The 19,470-nt window shown below is 42.6% G+C and overlaps 1 protein-coding gene across 1 annotated transcript; it reads left to right on the forward strand.

The window, feature by feature from the left end:
- Positions 1–2,221: 2,221 nt before the first annotated feature.
- APMAP (adipocyte plasma membrane associated protein) lies at positions 2,222–14,995 on the forward strand (the record flags this gene model as incomplete). The annotated part of the gene is made up of 8 exons (XM_010177656.1): positions 2,222–2,338; positions 5,951–6,066; positions 8,290–8,382; positions 10,348–10,464; positions 11,729–11,903; positions 12,367–12,501; positions 12,871–13,063; positions 14,149–14,995. Coding segments are annotated over 8 exons (1,156 nt in total), but the record flags the coding sequence as incomplete, so codon positions are not given.
- Positions 14,996–19,470: the final 4,475 nt, after the last annotated feature.

Raw genomic sequence — 19,470 nt, forward strand, 5'->3', positions numbered from 1 at the left:
ATGGTCCCACTGTGGGTTAAACCACCACACAGCCTTGTCTAAAATACATCTTTCAGTTTGCAGGCTTGAGGTGTGAGTTTGCTTGTCACCTCATTCTTCCTGCCTTTTTCCTTTATTGACAATTCCTTGCCATTTAGAGTGAGGATCAGAAATATGATCTTTACTTAAATCATGCTTTCAAGAGCTTTAATTAAGTTGGCTTTGGCAGATGAGTTCTCATTCATAGTTATCTGCTTCCTTTTGTGTGAGCTGTTCTCAGCTATCACAAAGATGCTCAGGTGTCTGCTGACAGTACTTTAAATCTTGTAGTGTTGAGCCTTCATCTTCTGAAGGACAGCGGAAGAACAAGGCTGGCAGCTGAAGTCTTTGTGTAAACTTGGGGATTGCCTCATATGTCTACCACCTGCTCTTGATTTCAAATCCAAGAGGAAACAGACTGGGAGGTTGTTGCTTCCTGGGGACATCTGCTGTTAGAGCAGGAAGTGCTGAATTCTTCTAACTAATTACAAGGGCAGTCTGGCTCTTGGGAAGTATGAAGATGTCAGTGCAGATGAGAAAGCTTGTTTGAAGCAGTTTTCTAGCATGGTCCAGCTCAGGTGGAGACAGGCTTAGTGCTGTAACACTGCTGAAGTTCATGATGGGGGTGTTGTGCTCTTGAGTGCACTAATTAGTTTTTTAATATATCTGAGAGCAGGAATACTTGGGCATGCTGGTGGAAAGGAAGTAGGCTCAGGTGGTAAGTGCCTGGGGGAGCTGGGAAAAGTTTGGTGGCCAACAGCAGCGGTGCTAACAACACCTGTTGTAGCGTGCTGAACTGTCGGTGGCTTTGGGCTAGCAGCAGTGGCAGCTCTTGTCGTGGCAGGCTGTCAGCATCCTTGTAGCAGTCGCCTCAGCACGGCCTGGTGATTTGTGCAGTGGCTTCTGATGGCCCATTGGGTGCTGTGCCGAGCTGGGGACACTGGGGCAGGTCTCCATCCTGACCCCCTATGTGTGCTGCCAGGAGAGAGGGGCTGGCAGCAGCTGTGCCGTCAGGAAAGAGCTGTGATCGATTATGACTGTTCCAGCTTCTGTACATTGTGTGTGCAAACGGTGACCCAATCTAGGCCTTGTTCTGTCCTCGCTGTTCCAGCTGGCGATCACAAAGGTTACCTTGATCCCGATACCAGTACTGCAAGTACATGTCATTAGCTTCCCAGCTGTGAGATTTGTGCTCTGGGCAGTAGTTCAACTTTCCTACGGTCTGGAACAGTGGAAGTGGTCCAAGGATTAATGCAGAACCATCAGGCACTGGTTGTCTTTATTTAATTGATACTGTGAGGAGACTGACTGGCTGTGCCAGTGAACAGTTCAGAGCAGCTAAAATTGTGGGAGCTGCTTTTCCCGTTCAAAGCTAGGATTTGTTGAGCGTGGCTCTGTGCCTTCCTCTGTAAATGCCTGATTTATGCCTCAGCTTGTTGAGAGCAAAACCTGTTTTCTGCTGTGGAAGAACAGTCTTTACTTTTTGTAGGGAATTAGAAGATACTGAATTTATTTAGTGTGATGGAGCTTGAGTGTCAAACCAATGTTCACTAAGCATTGGTTTCAAACCAGTGTTCACGGAGCACTGGGACAGGCTGCCCAGGGAGGTTGTGAAGTCTCCTTCTCTGGAGACATTCAAAACCCACCTGGACGCCTTCCTGTGTGATCTCATTTAGGTTCCTGCTCTGGCAGGGGGATTGGACTGGATGATCTTTCGAGGTCCCTTCCAATCCCTGACATTCTGTGATTCTGTGAAGTTAAGCGAGCATTCATTTGACTTCCTCTAATGTTTGTTCTTTTGGTTGAACTTTTAATCCAAAATTTGTGCTGGGTGTAAACCATTGCAAAAACTGAAGATTAAGTTAAAAAACCCACAATCAAATAACATCAATTCCCCCTTATTCCTTGTTTTGGTTTGTGTTTTTTTTTTTTTTTTTAAGTCAGCTATAACTTGTAGCATGTATGAAACCTGAGAATGCTCTGTTTATACGATGCCATATAGTATGTTGAGACTGGATAAATACCCATTTCTCTTATCCTAACAAGTTCAAAATGCACCTTAAAGGTCATTCAAGGTGGTGGTTGGGCGAAAATATTTCTGGTTCCTTTTGTGAAGAAAATAGACTGTTAAAGAATTTTTTAAGACTACTGTATTTTCAAATAGCTTAGCATGTTAATCCTGTTTCTTGTCTGCTTTTGGCAGTACTTACAGCAGCAAGGTGTTCCGTGTTACCTTCTTGACTTTGGCTGCGTCTCTAACTGTGCCCCTGCTTGGAGTAACTGTTCTACTGGATTGTCCTATAGATCCTCAGCCTATAAGGTAAAACGTTGCTTTGTTTTGAAATGAATGTTATTGAAGTGTAACTTCTCATATATGTTCTGTTGGCTGTTTGGGTTTTTTTTGTTTGTTTGTTTGTTTTTTTTTTTTTTTTACTTTTTTTGATCATTAATCTAGAAAATTATTTTCTGCTGTTTGAGGTGTTAGTGGAACTTGTGATTACGTACGTGCACTCTTACCTTCTGTGAGACAAGAACTGCATCTTCTCTAAGGACCAAGCTGTACCCCTGGTATTGTAGTGCTGTCAAAGAGACTATTGATCTGAGGGTAGAAATTGAAATGGATAAACTGACTGGGTTGATTTGATGCTTTGTACCAGTGGAACGATATGATGATCACAGAATCATAGAATGGTTTGGGTTAGAAGGGACCTTAAATATCATCCAGTTCCAACCCCCCTGCCATCAGCAGGGACACCTTCCACTAGATCAGGTTGCTCAAAGCCTTATCCAGCCTGGCCTTAAACACTTCCAGGGAGGGGGCATCCACAGCTTCTCTGGGCAACCTGTTCCAGTGTCTCACCAGGAAAGAATTTCTTCCTAATATCTCATTGAAATCTACTCTCATCCAGTTTAGAGCCATTTCCCCTTGTTCTGTCACTCCCTGACCTTGTAAAAAGTCCCGCCCCAGCTTTCTTGTAGCCCCTTCAGGTACTGGGAGGCCGCTATAAGGTCTCCCTGGAGCCTTCTCTTCTCTAGGCTGAACAGCCCCAACTCTCTCAGCCTGTCTTCATAGGAGAGGTGCTCCAGCCCTTGGATCATCCTTGTGGCCTCCTCTGGACTCGCTCCAGTAGGTCCACGTCCTTTTTATGCTAGGGGCCCCAGAACTGGAGGCAGTACTCCAGCTGGGGTCTCACGAGAGCGGAGTAGAGGGGCAGAATCACCTCCCTCGACCTGCTGGCCACGCTTCTCTTGATGCAGCCCAGGATATGGTTGTCTCCTGGGGCTGGGAGTGCGTATTGCTGGCTTATGTTGAGCTTCTTGTCCACCAGTACCCTCAAATGCTTCTCCTCAGGGTTGCTCTCGATCCAATCCATCTAGGTGACGTTATATTTAAATACAGATCTCATAAAGCAGTGCAGCTAGGTGATTTCTGCCCTGTCTGAATCCATAAACATCTGAATAGAGGTCTGCATCAAAGGTGTAGTGTAACAGTTAATCAGCTACATGAGATGTGACCTGTGTTGGGAGAAGTTGTGTGTGAAATGCTTTGATTGCCAGCGTAGGGTGGAGTCAGGTTGTTTAGTGCTCCTGGCATTTTGAAGTAAGTGAAGAGGCTCAGTCTGCTGAGTATTTATGATCAACTTGTTAATTCCTTAATGAAAAGGAACAACACCACTGTAAATATCTCTAGAGTTGAAAGAAACTGTTAACGTGGTAGGATAGTACTTATAAGTCTTGCCAAACGGATATTAGACAGAAGTTGCCTCATTGGAAATCATAATGAAATGCTTTCTGCTGTGTTTGGGTTTAACAAAACCCAGTTCCCTAAAAGACACTGCAACTGAGCAGTAATTTTGAAAGCAAATAGGGTAAGTCTGTAGTGCTTTTCCTATAATATAGTCCTGGTCTTATTCTGGTCCAGGGTAACAGTGTTCTGCATGCTTACATTTCTTTAAGTCCCTTTTACAAGACCAGGAGAACTATTCTTCCTGTCCAAATCAGTGACTTATATTGCTGTACCTTCTTAATTAGCTTCTTAGCTTCACTGCCAGAAGTGGTTCGAGTCTGTACAATAGAAAGGATGATTCTGTGGGATGTTTATGAAATGTTTTGGAAAAACTCAAGGGGGTAGGTGCTGTCTGAATCAGTCCCTCCGGTGAAAGAACACGTCGAAATCTTGTTTGCCAATAGCGATGTTATTCCTGTAAGCCATTGGAAATACTGAGGGGCAAGAGGGGGGAGAAAAAAGCAGATGTGATCTGTGAAACTCCTTGTGAAATTCCTGCAACTCTGGTTTATTTCAAGTTCTTTTCTCTCTGAGCCTGTCTTGGATAATACTGATCCCAGGGAGGATTTTTCTGCTTGCAAACACAACTGTCCCAAGTTCTCAGCAAAAAGTTACTTATCTGAAGCCTCTTATTTTAATCTTTACCTCTCTAATGCTTGGAAGAAAGGATGGAAAATGAATTTGTGTTAGCATTGTGAAGATAACTGTAAATCTGTGGACAGGAGCTAGTAATTCAGTTGGCTTTGCCACTGCAGTAATACATACTTAGGAAAGTTTGCTGTCTGTAACCAGACAGATAAAAGTACATATTTTTTTCCTCCTGAATTATTTGTGTTGTGAACTTGTTTTACTCAATTGTCATTGCTTTTATAGTTTGCAATTTCAGTTGACTTTTTTCCCCCCAGTCACTGAAGCTCTAGAAATTGTAATGATTTGTACCATATGAGCAGCAGAGTTGCAGTGTGGTTGGTGACAAATAGGTCTGGGATCGTGTGAACCTGGGCAAGTTTTGGAGTCAAACCTCATCTTTTTAAGATTCTACAGGTGGAAGGCATTTGCTTATCCTCATATTAGGAGTTAAAAAAGAAAAAAATCTTTCAAAACTTGGCCTAGGGAGCTTTAGCATACTCTTGTGAATGAGCACCTAATGAGCTTACCACCCTGGGCATGTATGCAGCTTTTAGTAATAACTTGAAATCCTTAACTCATGGAGACTGAGGTGGCTTATGTGTGTGTTTTTAAGAATCTAAGAGACTGAAACATATTTAAGTTTAAAGGCACAGTTAGGGCTGGTTTTGAAGCACAGGGCTTTGGAGCCTGGTATTTAATTTAAGAAGTGTAGGCATCTCACTACTTCCCTTCTCCCTGAACTTCAGTTGGCTTGAACCTGTCTCTTTATCTGAATTAGGACTTGCAAGATTGGACCTTATTTTGTAATTTTGAGATTTCAGTTCAATACCCTTTTAGTTTATATGCAACTTACTCTTTTGAGTTGGTCTTTCTCTATGGGAAAGCATTCAAGTCATGAATGAGAATCTGTGTTTTAGTGTGGTACAAAAGCATGTGGGTCCCAGTGCTCAAACTACTGGAACACTTTTTTCCCCTAATTGTATGCTAATTAGTAATTGGAAAAAAAAAATTTTCTCTGTAATGAAAATGCTATACAGTGTCAGATCTCGGTGTACTGTAAAATGCCAGGCTTTTAAATTTTAAAACCTTTTTGCTTAGGAATTTGCATATATCTACTTAGGAAAAATATGCTGGTACATGCGACTCATTCAGCTGAGTAAGAAAACAATTACTGTTTTGTGTTGTGGTAATGCAGAAATCCTTTACCTTTGTATAAGATAGATGAATTGTGAATGTGTTGTTGGACTTGGAAGCCGTATCAATTTCCAGATAAGTGTTAGGAACAGATAACTACAACTCTTCTGATCAGCAGAACCAGGAAATCACAATCCTTGATGAGCAAGAGTCAGTTTTTCAGCCTGTTGGCTGTATTTACTTTTTTGAAATATGCTGTATGTAAAGCATAGGTCAGGTTTGCAGGAGTTGGCAAACTAGGAAAAAAATGATCCAATATGTTGCTCAAGAGTGTTTGGAGATTTGTGCAAAGGATCATGAGGTCTGTGTTGTGTTTTGCAGCTTGAAGGAGCCTCCCCTCCTGACGGGTGTGCTAGAGCCCAATGTCGAGTTACGAAAAGCTGAGCGGTTATGGGAAAACCAGCTGGTTGGACCAGAGTCCATTGTCAATATTGGAGGTAAGCACTGACAGAATAAGCTTTTAAAGAAGGGTCTTTTTAGTGTTGCTCTGTTGGTAAGGGTTTGTTCAGCAATATAGCTCTTGGATAATTAACTCTGGAAGTTATTTTGAATGTGCAGGTTTAAAAAAAAAAAAAAAAAAAAAGCAGTAAAACCTGGCTGCTACATACTGCTGTTCTCCTCTTTCCCCAGTATAAAATAAATCTTGTTGTCAGAGTAAAGCTCCCTGTCTTCAAGGACTGAAAGAATCAGCAATGTAGTCAGGGGCTACTTATGTTTGGAGGAAGTGGTCCACCAGGATGATCTGAGGGCTGGAGCTCCTCTCCTATGAGGACAGACTGAGAGAGTTGGGGCTGTTCAGCCTGGAAAAGAGAAGGCTCCGGGGAGATCTTATAGCGGCCTCCCAGTACCTGAAGGGGCTACAAGAAAGCTGGGGAGGGACTTTTCATAAGGGCAGTTAATGACAAAACAAGGGGAAATGGGCTTAAACTGAAAGAGGGGAGGTTTAGATTAGATATTAGGAAGAATTTCTTCACTGTGAGGGAGGTGAGACACTGGAACAGGTTGCCCAGAGAAGCTGTGGTTGCTCCTCCCTGGAAGTGTTTAAGGCCAGGCTGGATGAGGCTTTGAGCAACCTGGTCTAGTGGAAGGTGTCCCTGCTGATGGCAGGGGGGTTGGAACTGGATGATCCTTAAGGTCCCTTCCAACCCAAACCATTCTGTGATTCTATGATTTTTCATTTGACTAGCTCTTAATTGGGAGTTAATATTTACAGGTTACTACCTACTGTTTTAATGCTTGTTGCCTCTGAGGGAGCTGAGTTTTGTGGTGTTAATTTTTGCTTATATGACTGAAAAAAGATCAAGTTGATAAATAGCATATTTAGTGCTGTTGCATGCGTTACAGGTGCCATCCTATATGTCCCTCCTGTAGCATGTGTGTTCTCCCCATATCACAAACCCATGCCACCTCTGAGCAGTTTTGTAATGAGGTGGTTAGAGTTGTAACAGCATGACACCCGCTTAGCAGGAAACCAACTTTGTGCAGGGGTTGTTTCCTGTGCCTCCTGATGGGGGATAACACCAGAAACTAATCTTGATATGAGTCCTTGAGTGTTTTAACGTGAAAAGGAAAGGATGTAGGAGTTGCAAGCAAGGCCCTTCAGTACAAAAGGTGCTCAGTAGTCATATAATTTATTTTCCTTCTGCTCTATCTTCTAATAAATTAGTAAAATATTTTTAAAAATTATTTTACCCAGCAAGAAACTACTGTGAGTTCCTTCCTCAGATTACACTTTTTCTACCTTTCTCTGTTAACAATGTGCTAAAGTGATTACTTGAAGCCACTGGTTCTTTTCTGTTACCTAGTTTTATCAATCTAATTGGAATCTCTTAAAGGAAACCTTCCTGCAAGGAACAAATGACCTATAGGTGAAATAATCAATCTAGCAGGGAATAAATTTTGTATGAATAAATGTTGAAGTCTTATTCTCTTTTAAAAGTGTAATTAGCAAACTTAAAACTTGAGTTAAATTGGAGATGGAAAAGTCCAAGCAATTGGTTCTGCTAATCCAACGGTCTTTCAATTAATTTGATTGTATGGAAAAGTTTGTGTTGTTTATATTCAGTGAATGTGTTGTATGCTATCACGTGGCTCGGCGTGAGTACAGTCATTTGGCAATGCTTTTGATTGGGGTGGTTGTTCAATTGCTATGGTTTTGGTAATTCTTCTTCAGTACTGATACAATATGGGCATTGGCAGGTGTCCAGCAGCATATGTGGACTGTATCAGAATGAGAAGTTTTATCTAGTCAGTCTCTCACTGAAGAGTGGTAAGATGGATGCAGTGCCTGATCACATTTTACGATGATGCAGAAATCTGCCCAGAGGGGTCAATTAAATGACAGGCCATTAAGTTGTTATGTCTACCTTTAACCAAGGATCTGGAGAACTTACGGATGACAAGCTTCATATCTCATATTTATAACTCCTAAGGCTTGAATCCTTCCTCTTGTTTTTGAGTTGGAAGAAATCTAACCAAATACTCTTACTTGCCTTCATCTTTCCCCTTCCCTCTTTGTACTTTTGCTATGACTGAAGAAGACTGTTACTTTACTATATCTTAAACATGAACTCTACTTCATGCTAGTAGAAGGATCATGTAGAAGGATGTTTGCCACCACAGTTTTGTGATCAGGCTAATCACACCAGTTGTTTTTGCAGATGTGCTGTTTACTGGGACAGCTGATGGGAAGATTATCAAAATTGAAGATGAGGAAATACAAACAATAGCCAGAATTGGCCATGGTCCTTGTGGTGAGTGACAGCTGCTGAACATAGTGTACCTGAAATCATCTGTGTTAGGGCTTGTGTTGATTCAACTGGTGCTCTGTCTGGATTGCTCATGCAAGTGCATATCTTCCTCTGTAAAGATTTGTAACAGACATATTAATGTATTTGTATGAAAGAAGTATGAGTGGAAATATGTATATAAGCACTGGAAGGAACAGCAGAACAAAAGGCCAGAGGAATGGGAATAGGTGCTCTTGATAACAAAGGACGTTGTTCCCAGCAGTGAAATTTGGACGTACAGATTTTTTTATGTCATGACTGCAAGGCCTGCACTCTTGTAAGGCTGCAGTGTGGATGACTTGTTGGTAGAAGATTCTACATCTTAATACCAGGAGGAAGATGAGGTTAAAGTGCATCACAAATAAGATTCCTTTTCCCATTAGTCCATCTAGAAAAAACACGTATCCTAAACAAGAAAAAAATGGGCAGCAGCCTGACCTAATATTTATGGAAGCTGAAGTCAGCAAGATTCTGAGGTGAAGGGCCACCCCATAAAAACTGAGGACTAGAGAATGAGTGTGAGATAATGTGTGAGTGGGAAAGACCAACTTATTTAGAAATTTTTGAAAATGAATATCACCCTCGCCACCTGCAGAATTTTGCCTTGCGTTTTGTTGTACTAATTTCCTCTGATTGTAAGAACAGTGGGGGGCTGTGGTGGCTGCACCTGCTTCAGCAGAGATCTTCCATTGGCCATGCTGTTTCTGTTTTCTCAACGCTAAATTGCAGTTACTTCTTGTTGAATTCCCTCCCTCTTTCTGAACCACTTGTTTGCTTCACTTAATGGCATTTCTGGAACTGAGTGAGGAAAACTGGTAGTGGCTTGTTTATTAACAGAACCATTTCTGTGGGGAAGCTTAACATTGGCCATCTCAGTACTGCCTGGGCAGTTTAGAAGTCTCTCTGGTGTTTGTTGGGACTGTGGGTTGTTTTGGTAATGATGTGGAAGCTTACATGAGGTTCTGCAGGCCTACGCTGGTTGCCAGTTAGAAACTATGGGCAGGAACTGTTGTTGTCTTTGTGGAGCTTGCATTGACATGTTCATCATTTTAGCTGTGTCATTTTACATGAGTGTTCACATGATTAGGCTCTGGACTGATTTGGAAGCACTGTCTTGGCTGCCCAACAGATAGGACAGCCTTGGAGCTGTTGGACAACAAAGTCTGCTGCCAGCTGATAGGAAGCTGGACTTCCAGCTGCTACTTAGGCATGCATGTAGGTTGGGATGAATAAGAAGAATCACCTTTCCACGGCTCATTTCCATTGGACTTGTACAGCTTGGGAGAGGTGGGAAGATCATGCTGCCCTATTTCTTTGGGGCCAAAGAGGCAGTGGGAGCCTAGATTTCCATCTTGCCCTCCTTGAGTTGGGAGGGAACTGGAAAGGCTGTAGCTGACTACCTTCTGCAGAAGTTTCCCTTGCTAGTCTTTCAAACTACACATGTTCTGAAGTTCTTAGTTCTTCAGGACTCAAGTAGACAACTTTTTCAGATTTGTAGTATTCCCCTTCCTCCTCAGACAGAAGTCTGCAGTGTCTCTTGTCTTGAGAAACTAGCTGTTTCATGACAGTGTTGAACCTTTCCAAAAAAGAAAGTTCCAAGATGTGCATTTATTTATTTATTTTTTAAAAATTTGAAAAGAAAAAAGAAACCCCCAGTAAAACTGAATATTTCTGAGAAGCATCATCTAGTTAAATCCAATTTTTTGACATTTGGCCCTACCTGGGGCAGCTCGCTACCAGCCTGGCAAATTATATGATTATCTCTAGACTGGTGAAAACATGGGGATATGTGTTTCACTCACACCTAGGAAAGTAAGAATAATTTCTTTAATGAATGTGTGTGATGCTGGCCATAGAGTTTAGTTAAGCTACAGTTTGACCTGTGTATTTAGTTCTGTTTGGAAAACCATTTAAAAATTGTTTCCTAAGGAACCCGTGAAGATGAGCCAACGTGTGGAAGACCGCTTGGCATCAGAGTGGGGCCAAATAACACCCTTTTTGTGGCAGATGCTTATTATGGGCTCTATGAAGTTAATCCTGGTACAGGTATGACTTTTCTGCTCCCAGGTTCTCCTCCACTGACAAATCTGGGCTTCATTTGCAGTTTTACCAGACACTGCAGGCAAAGCAATGCCTGCCTTCTTTGTAAAGTGGTTTGGAGCTGTCTGGATGAAATATGCCATGCAAGAACTTGATATTTATTTTCTTGTAGCAATCACTTCCTTTCTATATCTATCTGTCTGGATCAGAGTTAACCAGTGGCTTATCTTCTGGTGACATATGCTTGTGGTTGTCAAAATTGGTACCTCAGGATCCATGAATAAAGCTCTGTGTAGCTGTTTCAGTTTTCATAAAGGGAAAAAAAATATTGCTGTTACATAAACTTTTGTTATGTTTGCTGTACTTTTGTTTCTGCCTGGATCTCGCTGTGTGGTGGTGAAGAGCTCTGAACTTCCCTGTAACCCCAATCTATAGAAAGCAAAGAAAGATGTTATTTTGGTGCAGCTTGTTCCAGTTGAGAAAGGCACTGTCGCATCTTGCTCTTTGTTGTATTGTCCCTGGGCCAGATCTCAGTTTTAGGAGCTGTGCTGTCAGAAAGCAATAGTTGCTGTCATGTAGGGTTGATTTTTTGATAGTTTACATCCCCACATTGGCTTCAGGTGGGCAGAGGGAGGTTAGCCAAATGCTAGGTGAGATGTAACCAAAGGGCCCAGGCTGTGTGGCTCTGGGAGGTCTGGCCTTTTGATGGCAGACAGCTGCTGTATTAGCTCAGTCATGACAAAAACAAGCAAACAAACCTACCCAAACCCCATGCCCAAAGATGACTTCAGTAAATTTTGGTTAATTTTTTGAGATTTGACCTTAATAATTTGCCTGGTAATATGTGGCAGAGCAGTTTAGAGAACCTGATGATGTTTTAATGTTTAGAAAGTACTGCTCTTTGTTCCTACAGATTTATGGGGAAAGAGGGAGAAGTGATTGGCTTGCCTGCATCCTTCTACAAGGTTGGGGCCTGAGTTTGCACTTGGTTTCATATGAGCTTCAGAAATGTGAAAAGTCTGTTACTTACCAATAGGGAACATCATCTGCTGTTTCAGCTTTTCTGAAGAGCATTTGCTCCTGGTCGTTCACGTTTGGTGTTGAATTGTTCCATTGCAACCCAAAACTTTATTACTCAACAGAGGCACAAATAGAAAAAATGTGAAGTGCCTGCTAATTTCATGTTAGTACTTAATTAATTTCTAAGGCAGGACATACAAAAGCTTGTCTTGTGTGTCTTTTTTTCCCCCCCTTTTCTTTTTGTAATCAGGTGAAACAAAAATGCTTGTGTCAACCAAAACACTAATTGAAGGTCAGAAGTTGTCATTTGTGAATGATCTTACAGTGACTCGGGATGGCAGGAAAATCTACTTCACTGACTCCAGTAGCAAATGGCAAAGACGGGACTACTTGTTCTTGATTATGGAAGGCACAGATGATGGGCGGCAAGTATCTTTTCCCCACGGCATTTAACTTATATGTTCAGCTGTAGGGATGGACTTCACCACTTCCTTGGTCTTCACAATTTTTTTTTCTCTTTATAAACCACCTGTGCAAACACTGAGCTGCCCAGGAGGGGGTGAGAGAATGTGTGGATGTTGCTAATGAGACCTGCAGTGAAATAAATGAGATTCTTCTTTTTCCTTCAAGAGGACTTGCATGGAACATCTATTTTAAAAGGGAAGGCTTTTTAATAGGCATTATGTTCAGCCTAAATCCTTCATGAATGCTGCCACTCTCAAGTGGCTTAGTATTTCTCCTGTGTTCATTAACAAATGCTTCCTGGCGATTCTGTCTTTTTGTCTAGGGCGAAGTGTATGTGAGAGAAGATAGAGTGCCTGGAGAATGAAACCAAGATGAATAAATACTTGTTTCCACTCAAAATCATATATGATGCTTTCTTTTTAGCCTGCTTGAATATGACACAGTAACAAAAGAAGTGAAAGTCTTAATGGTGGGGCTGAGGTTTCCCAATGGTGTCCAGCTCTCTCCTGCAGAAGATTTTGTCCTGGTGCAGGAGACAACTATGGCCAGAATCAGAAGGCGAGTATGACTTTGCTTAAATTATTACTACTTTGTGTTTAGAACTTGTTTAAATAAATGAGTTGAATGACAATAGAAACCCTACACTCTATTCATGCCTCGTTAGCAATGGCAAAGAAGGTGGCCTTCCTCACTACTTTTTTTCTTTCACTGTAAACATCTGGACTGCATAATCTTTCCATCATGGACTCCTTGAGTGGAGTCACCTGACTTTCTGGGGAGAGGAAGGTGGCTGTGCTGTATTTCCCTGTGCCAAAATAAGGAAAAAAAAAAATTAATTTTTAAAAATTTAATTCCTTTGAGGGCTTTTATTTATTACTTAGACTGCTTGAGTTAAGATGTCCTAATCCTGCTGTCTATAACTTTCAGGTATTATGTGTCTGGGCTGATGAAAGGTGGAGCAGATATGTTTGTTGAGAATATGCCTGGTCTTCCAGATAATATCAGGTTAAGCAGCTCTGGAGGATATTGGGTAGCTATGGCAGCTGTCCGGCCCAATCCTGGATTTTCTTTGTTGGATTTCTTGTCTGAAAAACCATGGATTAAAAGGATGATATTTAAGGTAAAAAAAAGAGAATTTTTTTTTTTTTTAAATCATCTTTAGTACAGGAATGGAAGCAATAAATATGTTTGTCCTGTTTCTTCCTCTTCACAGGAAGATTTAAAAAAAAAAAAATTTAGTGTCTTGGTTAAAACTGTTGTGGTTGTCCCCAGGTAGAACAGTCCTTATATATTAATAGGTAGCAAAACTAACATTTGCTTCTCTGAGTAGCAGGTACACATCTCTTAAGTTGCCTTCCATCTTGATCTCAGGAAAGAAAAAGAGACTATCTCTGCCCTAGCCATATGCAGCCACACAGGAGCTACATTTGGATATGTGAAGACTTCACCTTTGTACCCGAAGTGCCTAAACTCCTTATTGCCAGGTGTCTGGAGAGCATTTGGGACCTGTTGTAATGACCACCCTAGGCATCCTAGGAGACAGTGTGTATGTTATGTGTGCTGCTAGGTGACACTTTGTTCTGACTCAGTATGTCTGTTGTTATGTCACACCCCCCTTTAGGATGAGCAAGAACAATGTACATTGTAAGGGATAGCTGATGCTAAAGAAACAGCCTGGTGCTTTTTAAACAATACAAAGACTTGAAAATACTTCTGTTCTCAAAAAAAAAAAAAAAAAAAACCAAAAATCAACAAGCAGTGTTTTGGATGGAAGTGCCATTTCAGCTAAACAAACTCCGTGCTGTCCCTGTAAAACCTATTGTCTCTCCTGGTGCAGGGCAGGAGCCTTAACAAACTGATGCTGTGGGGAGCAGTGTGATGTCTGCTGCTCAGCATCAGCTGCACCGGGACAAGCTGATGTCTGCTGCATGGACATCCTTTCAGCCTAGTGCTGGAGTAGAGTATGCGTCTACTGTCTGGGGTTTTGTTTGTTTTTGTTTATTTGTCTGGTTTTTTTAAGCTGACTTTTCAGATGTTAATGTGTTAACCCTGTGTAATAGTGTTTACTCAAAATGTGTGCTTATGTTCTTAGCTGCTTCTTCTAAGGAGTGTGGAATGGTCTTTGACTGTATAAGTGTCTGACATCTAATTATGGAGAACAAAAATCTTTTGTTGTTAATTTTCTGGTTTTCTTTTTCTTTTTAGTTGCTGAGTCAGGAAACAGTGACAAAGTTTGTGCCCAAATACAGCCTTGTTGTTGAACTCAGTGAGACAGGATCCTACAGAAGAAGCTTTCATGATCCCAATGGAATGACAGTAGCTTACGTTAGCGAGGCACACGAGCACAATGGATATCTTTACCTGGGCTCCTTTCGCTCTCCGTTTATTTGCAGACTTAATCTTCAGCATGTTTAACTGTCCATCCCTGAGGAAGTGCCGTTGCCCTATAATACTCCAGAGGTATGAAGGAAGCATGTGCTTTGAGGCAGTGTGTGACCAAGGACAAAAAGTGAAAGTCTGTTAATGTGCAGTAGCACTGTCCTGGTGCCACAGGAAAACGCAGAGCTTGCTGTACCCGTCTTCTTCCTTGGTTTGACTGCTCTTGCTTTGGAGTTGGCATGCATAATTATTAATATCTGAGGAGTATGGTGGGACATCTTCATACAATTATGTGCTCCTTGAAGAAAATCCATTGCTTTTCCATGCCCAGTCCTGCTTGGAGTCATCTTAAACAGTCATAATATGTCACCTTTAATGCAACTGTATGTCTTCTTACACTGGAAGGATTTGTGATGTATGGAATTTAATTGTGTATGGTTTGGAATGAAGAGGATGTCTTGCATGCGTTTATTTCTGTTTTAGAACCTCCTGGAGGAGTGATTGTTCTAATGTCATACCATGGTGCTGTGGTAGAGGCAGCAACATCCAAGAACATGCCTGGAAATCTAGCTATATGCTATTTGGGTTTCTTCAATTCCAGCCTTTGTAATCAACATCAGACACTTCAATTAACTGTAAATCAACATGCAGAATCAAATGTGATTGTTACCTGTGGACTCCTGTGTTTCTTTATAGCGTTGTAGTCGGATGATGAATGAAAGTTGCATTTTTTTATGTTATTAAAGACTAGCTCCAGCAGGTTTAAAAAGGGTCATTTGTAGCATTTCCTCTGTGTTTACCAGGTCCTTTAAGTCCCCTGTTCATTATGTGGGTGTCCATTTCTGAGAGACATGGGAGGGAAGAGGGCCAGGTGCAGGACTCCTCTTCAGCATGCCTTTTATGGAGAACTGGTAAAGATTTTGGGAAAGACTGGTGTCTGAAGATGGATGTGGACTAAAAGGACCCTTGTAAAATCTAGTAATAGTGGATGAGGAAGGCTGTGGTGGAAAATCTTTGAGTGCAGTAGTAGCTCATGGATGCTTTCTGGCATCTCCAGAGGAAATGGTTTACTTCCTCTGTTAACCTCTGGTAAATCCAGAGAATCTTTTTCTGTCATCTGCTACAGAAGAAAGGCTGTGCTGTCACATGTTAAATAAGGGGGTTTGTATCTTGAAGAACTAAAGGGGTTACTTCAGCAGCTGTGTGATTTAGTTGATTGATTTGTGCTTTGGGATTGAAGACTTTGCTGCTTTCTCGTTTTCTGCCACTGGGTGATAGTCAAACATAAACTTAGGCTATTGCTCAGTTTCCTCACCTTTGAAAAGGAAACAATCAGGAGTTGCTTGATATATAATGAAAAGCACCAGAGAAGGGGAAGATGGTGTTAAAAACGTCATCTGCTTTCACAGGCCTTCTGCACTTGTCTTTATTAATGGAGGGATATGCAAATAAAAGTGGTTCTTTTCTGTCAGTGCTTCTGTCACCTTGTTCTGTGTTACTACCAGGCTGCAGCAGTCCCGTGGCAAGTAGCTGGTGGTTGCTGGATCAGGCTGACTTGTTGCTGTACAGGCCAGGAGCTGCAAGCCCTTCTGCTTGACCTGGTGGTTACTGGATTTGGGCTGGAGCTCAGTAAGGGGCAGAAGAAGCCTAGTAGAGGAGTTGCTGCAGGCTCTGACCTCGGGTCCAGCTGAGCCCTATCTTTAATAATTTGCGGAAACAGATTGGGTGACACTGTGATAGGTTTGAAAGGCTGGACATGTGTGACCTGCCTGGGTAGGCACAGACTTGTTGCTGTGAGAACTCTGAAGGGCTGAGAACAGGACACACTTGTAATGTCTCTTTCTGGGAAAACCCAGCACAGGGCAGGCTGTTCAAACAGCGGTTGGTTAGCATTGCTTTGCCAGCCCTTGCAGCTATTTGTCCTGTTCTGGGGGGATATGAAAGTTGAACTTGATTGGATTTTAAATTGGAATTGTAAAAGCAAGTCTGTTGTGGGGCTTGTTTCATGCTGGTGCATTGGTAGCCCTGGGGCAAGCACAGCTTTGGCTGTTGTTACATAGTTACCTCTAGTGATTCATTTGCCAAAGTATCTAACTGAATAACTTGTGCTGTCTTTTGTGGTGAAGTAGACTTTGGCTGTTTTGGCATGCCAAATGTGGTAGCTTTTGTGTGACTAATTCCTCTTAAGACACTGTCCCTGAAGTTATGAAGTGGGAAAGAAAATAAGTTGTAGTGCTACTGATTCTCAGTAGGGATAACAAGTATGAAGACTTGTCCTTTGGGATTTTTTCTGTTCTGATTCTTTTTCTACTCTTCTACCCCATCACTCCTTCCTGGCTAACGCTGGAGACTAACTTAGTACACTGATGATCCTGTGGCCCACCAAAATTGAGTCTTTTTTTAGTTCCCTCTGAGCTAGGAAGTACAGCAGACCCAGAGGTCATGTGAATAACTTGCTTTTCTTGGGGAAGGAGAAAAGAGAATGTCAAATATGAGAGGTGTCTAACAGAGTGTGGCTTTGTCTGGTGTGACTGTTGAGTGGTCTCGTCCAAACTGTCAGACAGTGGCCAGGCATAAGTATCTCGGGGGCAGGTGCAAGAAGACTAGAAATGGTTAACCATGGCAGAAGTGAAGCCCAGAGGCAGCTTCCCCTAACCTGAAGATAACTAATGCCCTTACTCACTTCAGCTATTGCCTTCTGAGCTCTTCTCTTAGTCCTGTGGTAGCAGGAAGGGTTGTTCTGCCAAGTGCCACAGTCAGGAAAGGAGGCTGGACACCACGAAGGTATTGGAGCTGTCTGCACAAGAGTCACCTTATGGGGAGCAACTTCCCTATAAAATCCAGCAAGAAAGTGTTGAAGGCTAGTGGTGCAGCATGGAGGAGGATGAGCTGACGCCTTGGGTTCTTTGTTAGCCCTGGTGTCTCATAGGAGTTCAGTCACTACTTCTCCTTTCTGGCTGGTGGTGTGGGTTCTTTGCTGGCCAGACCTCTCCAGCTCTGCAGAGTGGGCCTCTAGCTACAGCCGCATCAGAAGGAACTGCAGGCAGCCAAAAGGCAGGCTCTGCACTGAGGGCAGGAGGTGGATTCTGGGAGTAGGGTTCAGAGGCAAGCAGGAATTTGTGCCCATGAAAGTATTTGTAGTTTCTGATGTCTTGCCCTGCCTGTCACTGCATCTGCCCCAGGCAACAGGAATTTTTAATTGTTCTTGTCTGTGCTTTGTTGGAAAGTAGCTGAGTAGCTGTCAGTCTAAAGGAGTTTGTCTAAAGGTTCAGCCTCTGGACAGAGTGTGGAGTTCTTCTCAGAATGAATAAAGCCTGTCTGTCCAGCCTCTACAAATAGAGAGAGTTCACCAAGTACAGATCCAGTCACTCAGCAGTTCCTTTAAAAAAATAAAAAACCCACTGAAATCTGTAAAGCACCAAATGTAAACTCTGGTAGGTGGCACAACTTAACCAGGCCATCGGTATTTCATTTTTCATAGGAACCTTAACTTTTCATTTTAGCTGGAGCTTTATGGACATAAATATGGGTCAGCCTTTTCCTCAGAGGGAGGTGATTTGGCTGTCTTCTGTGTTTTCATAGTGACCTGAAACTTGTCTGCAAGGTTTTTCAGCTCTGTGCTTGGCCCTGCAATTTAGAACTCAACCTGAAGCAGAGTGGGATGGTGACACGTGAGGCATCAATGTCTAGTAGAAAGTCAGTATGCTTGATGCATCCTGGTGAGAAAGATATCTGGCCCAAGACTGCTGATGGCTACTAAAATTGAAAGGAGGCCAATTACTGTCATGATGATGTCACCAGCTCTGAAGAGAAGGACTTGGGAGTGGTGGTGAGTGAGAAGCTGAAGGAAGTTGTAGATGCCCCCTCCCTGGAAGTGTTTAAGGCCAGGCTGGATGAGGCTTTGAGCAACCTGGTCTAGTGGAAGATGTCCCTGCTGATGACAGGTGGGTTGGAACTGGATGATCTTTAAGGTCCCTTCCAATCCTAACCATTCTATGATTCTATGGCTGCAACGTTGGTAGGGGACCAGGGTGGAACTGCAGTACCACGCAGAGCAATTTAAGGATCTTATGACATGTATCTGAATGCAGAGTCTGCATACCTCCTGTCCAAGGAGACCCAAAGTCTGCAGAGGCTGAAAGGAGTGCTTTTCCTGAGCTTAGATCGTGTTGGCTCCCATTCCTGGTGCTGTGCTGGATCCTGATAGTCCATCCTTTGTATGCAGAAGCAGGGTGGTCTGCTGCAGAACCCAGGTGAAACAGGTTGACTGACCCACAGCTCTTTCATTACTCAGCATAAGGAGTGCTTAAGAACAGTATTTTCATAGAAGCTCCGGTGCTTTCAATCCCTGAATGGTTCCTCAAATGCAATCCTCCCAGAGTAATGCAGCAACATGAAAATGCCTGTGGAATGAACAAACTGGCATAGACTCCTCTTGGTGCTCATGTGAAGACTGCTTTTATGGGCTTCTTCCACTTCCACAGACATGTGAGTCAGTGGCATGTTACAGTTTCAGATGGATGGTGACACATCTGCTTTGAGCAATGGGGAAAGCTGGAACAAGTAAACTTGGAAAAAAAAACTGCTATGTTTTCTCTCCTGATGGTATCAGTTCAGGAGCCTTTGCAGCTCTGAGGCTGGCTTTTCTCTTGTGTGGACATGTCACCCTACTGGAAGAATCAGGAGCATTTACAGCAGTATCCAGAGATCATGTCAGATTGGTTTTTTGGTGACAGAAGAAAGGGTCTGTGATTCCTTAAGAAGGGAGGAAACCCTCTGTGCACAACTCCCAAGAGTAGCCTGAGAGTGCTTCCTGTGTCTTACCCAAGCTTCTTTTGGGACAGGCTGTGGCATGTGGGAGAACAGTTCGCTGTCTCCTGAGGGACCTGGGGAAATCTGTGCCTTAGCGTAAAGCCCTGCGGTAAAAGAGCCTAAGGAAAAGGAACTGAGCTGGAGTGCACCACAGCTGTGCATTTTAAAGATATGCTTTGTTTTGCCTTGTTGGTGGAACAAATGTGTCTGCAGGGCACAAGTATCAAGAAGATTTTGCTGCATCTGTTTAAAATGCTATTCCACAGCTATCTGCCCTGTCCCTTTTCTGGAGCAAACTTCTCCTATAGGAGAGCTGCTGGAAAATAACTCATGAAT

The sequence above is a fragment of the Antrostomus carolinensis genome, unplaced genomic scaffold (assembly GCF_000700745.2).
Source record: "Antrostomus carolinensis isolate BGI_N321 unplaced genomic scaffold, ASM70074v2 scaffold1971, whole genome shotgun sequence".
Classification (NCBI taxonomy): Eukaryota; Metazoa; Chordata; class Aves; order Caprimulgiformes; family Caprimulgidae; genus Antrostomus; species Antrostomus carolinensis.